Source organism: Cyprinodon variegatus, unplaced genomic scaffold (genome assembly GCF_000732505.1).
Source record: "Cyprinodon variegatus isolate N-32 unplaced genomic scaffold, C_variegatus-1.0 Scaffold327, whole genome shotgun sequence".
NCBI lineage: Eukaryota > Metazoa > Chordata > Actinopteri > Cyprinodontiformes > Cyprinodontidae > Cyprinodon > Cyprinodon variegatus.
Window position 1 is genome coordinate 474,110 of NW_015150780.1, and position 1,093 is coordinate 475,202.

At 36.3% G+C, this 1,093-nt stretch overlaps 1 protein-coding gene across 1 annotated transcript in view; it reads right to left on the reverse strand.

Moving 5' to 3' along the window:
• Positions 1 to 590, reverse strand: part of LOC107091161 (myeloid-associated differentiation marker homolog) — a 10,388-nt gene extending 9,798 nt beyond the window's left edge. The window contains exon 1 of the mRNA XM_015384931.1: positions 485 to 590. Coding sequence (XP_015240417.1) covers positions 485 to 590 — 106 coding nt within the window. The remainder of the gene's footprint in view (positions 1 to 484) is intronic.
• Positions 591 to 1,093: the final 503 nt, after the last annotated feature.

Consider the following 1,093-nt stretch of genomic DNA (forward strand, 5'->3'; position numbering starts at 1 on the left):
TTTTTTATAAACATGTATCCCTCTGAAATATTTAATGTATGAATTTTCTTAATACCAAAATTTGTTTTAATAATAGATAATCTTTAATGTTCTATTCTGAATGCAATGTTCCCTTTAATAGAACCCCAAAACACAAAATAAAAAAAGTAGACAATGCCTTTCCTTATATGTAAATTGAAAGATTTACCATAACCTTACAGTACTTGATATTTCAGCACAAATAGCATTCATTCCTTCATACAGGACCAATATATATATATATTTATATATGTGTGTGTGTGTGTGTGTGTGTGTGTAGGACAATTACAATAATTGGTACACACCATTAGAGTTGCCAGCATGGCAAATGCGCTGGTAAAGTCATGCCAGGAGATGGGAAGCTTTGAGCTGAGGCTGGTAAATTCCAAGACTAGTATGAGGAAGGTAAAACCGAAGCAGAAGCACCAGGTGAACATGCTCCATATCCAAAAGGAGTCAATCCCACGGCCGACCGATGCAACCAAGCTAAAAGTCACACAAGTAAAGATCACCTCCAGGATCCTCAAAATGCCCACAGGTACCGTCAGTGTCTTAAAATCTACCGTAACCATCCTGACTGTGATTCTGCTGTAATGTAGTTAATTTTGTCTAATGCTAATATGACTGCTGTCCCTCTGCTCTGGTCTGTACAAGAGTGTTCGTTTATCAGTTCTACTTTATCCTCATGATAAGGTAACCATTTCAACACAGTAGTTACAGGAACTACACCATGTCATAGCATCACCCCACCCTTGCAGTGAGACTCACCTTTATTGAGATGGTAGAGATTGGATCGTTAGGTTGAGAAATATTAACTCCTGTGAAAAAAATCCTAATTTGAGGAATTCAAGAAATACAATTTGTTCAACAAATTCTTGAAAAGTCCTACAATTTGGTAGCTGTTATAGCCTATCAGAAATGTCCCTTCAGAACTACAAGGTAAGAAGAACAACGTGCATTTCCTGCAAATATGAAGCATGAATGCCGTATGGTAAGCTGTAAGATGGCTGAAATTAAGCAATTTTTTTTTATGTTATGAATTACCAGAAAACAGAATTGGTTTCTTCAAAAAAAG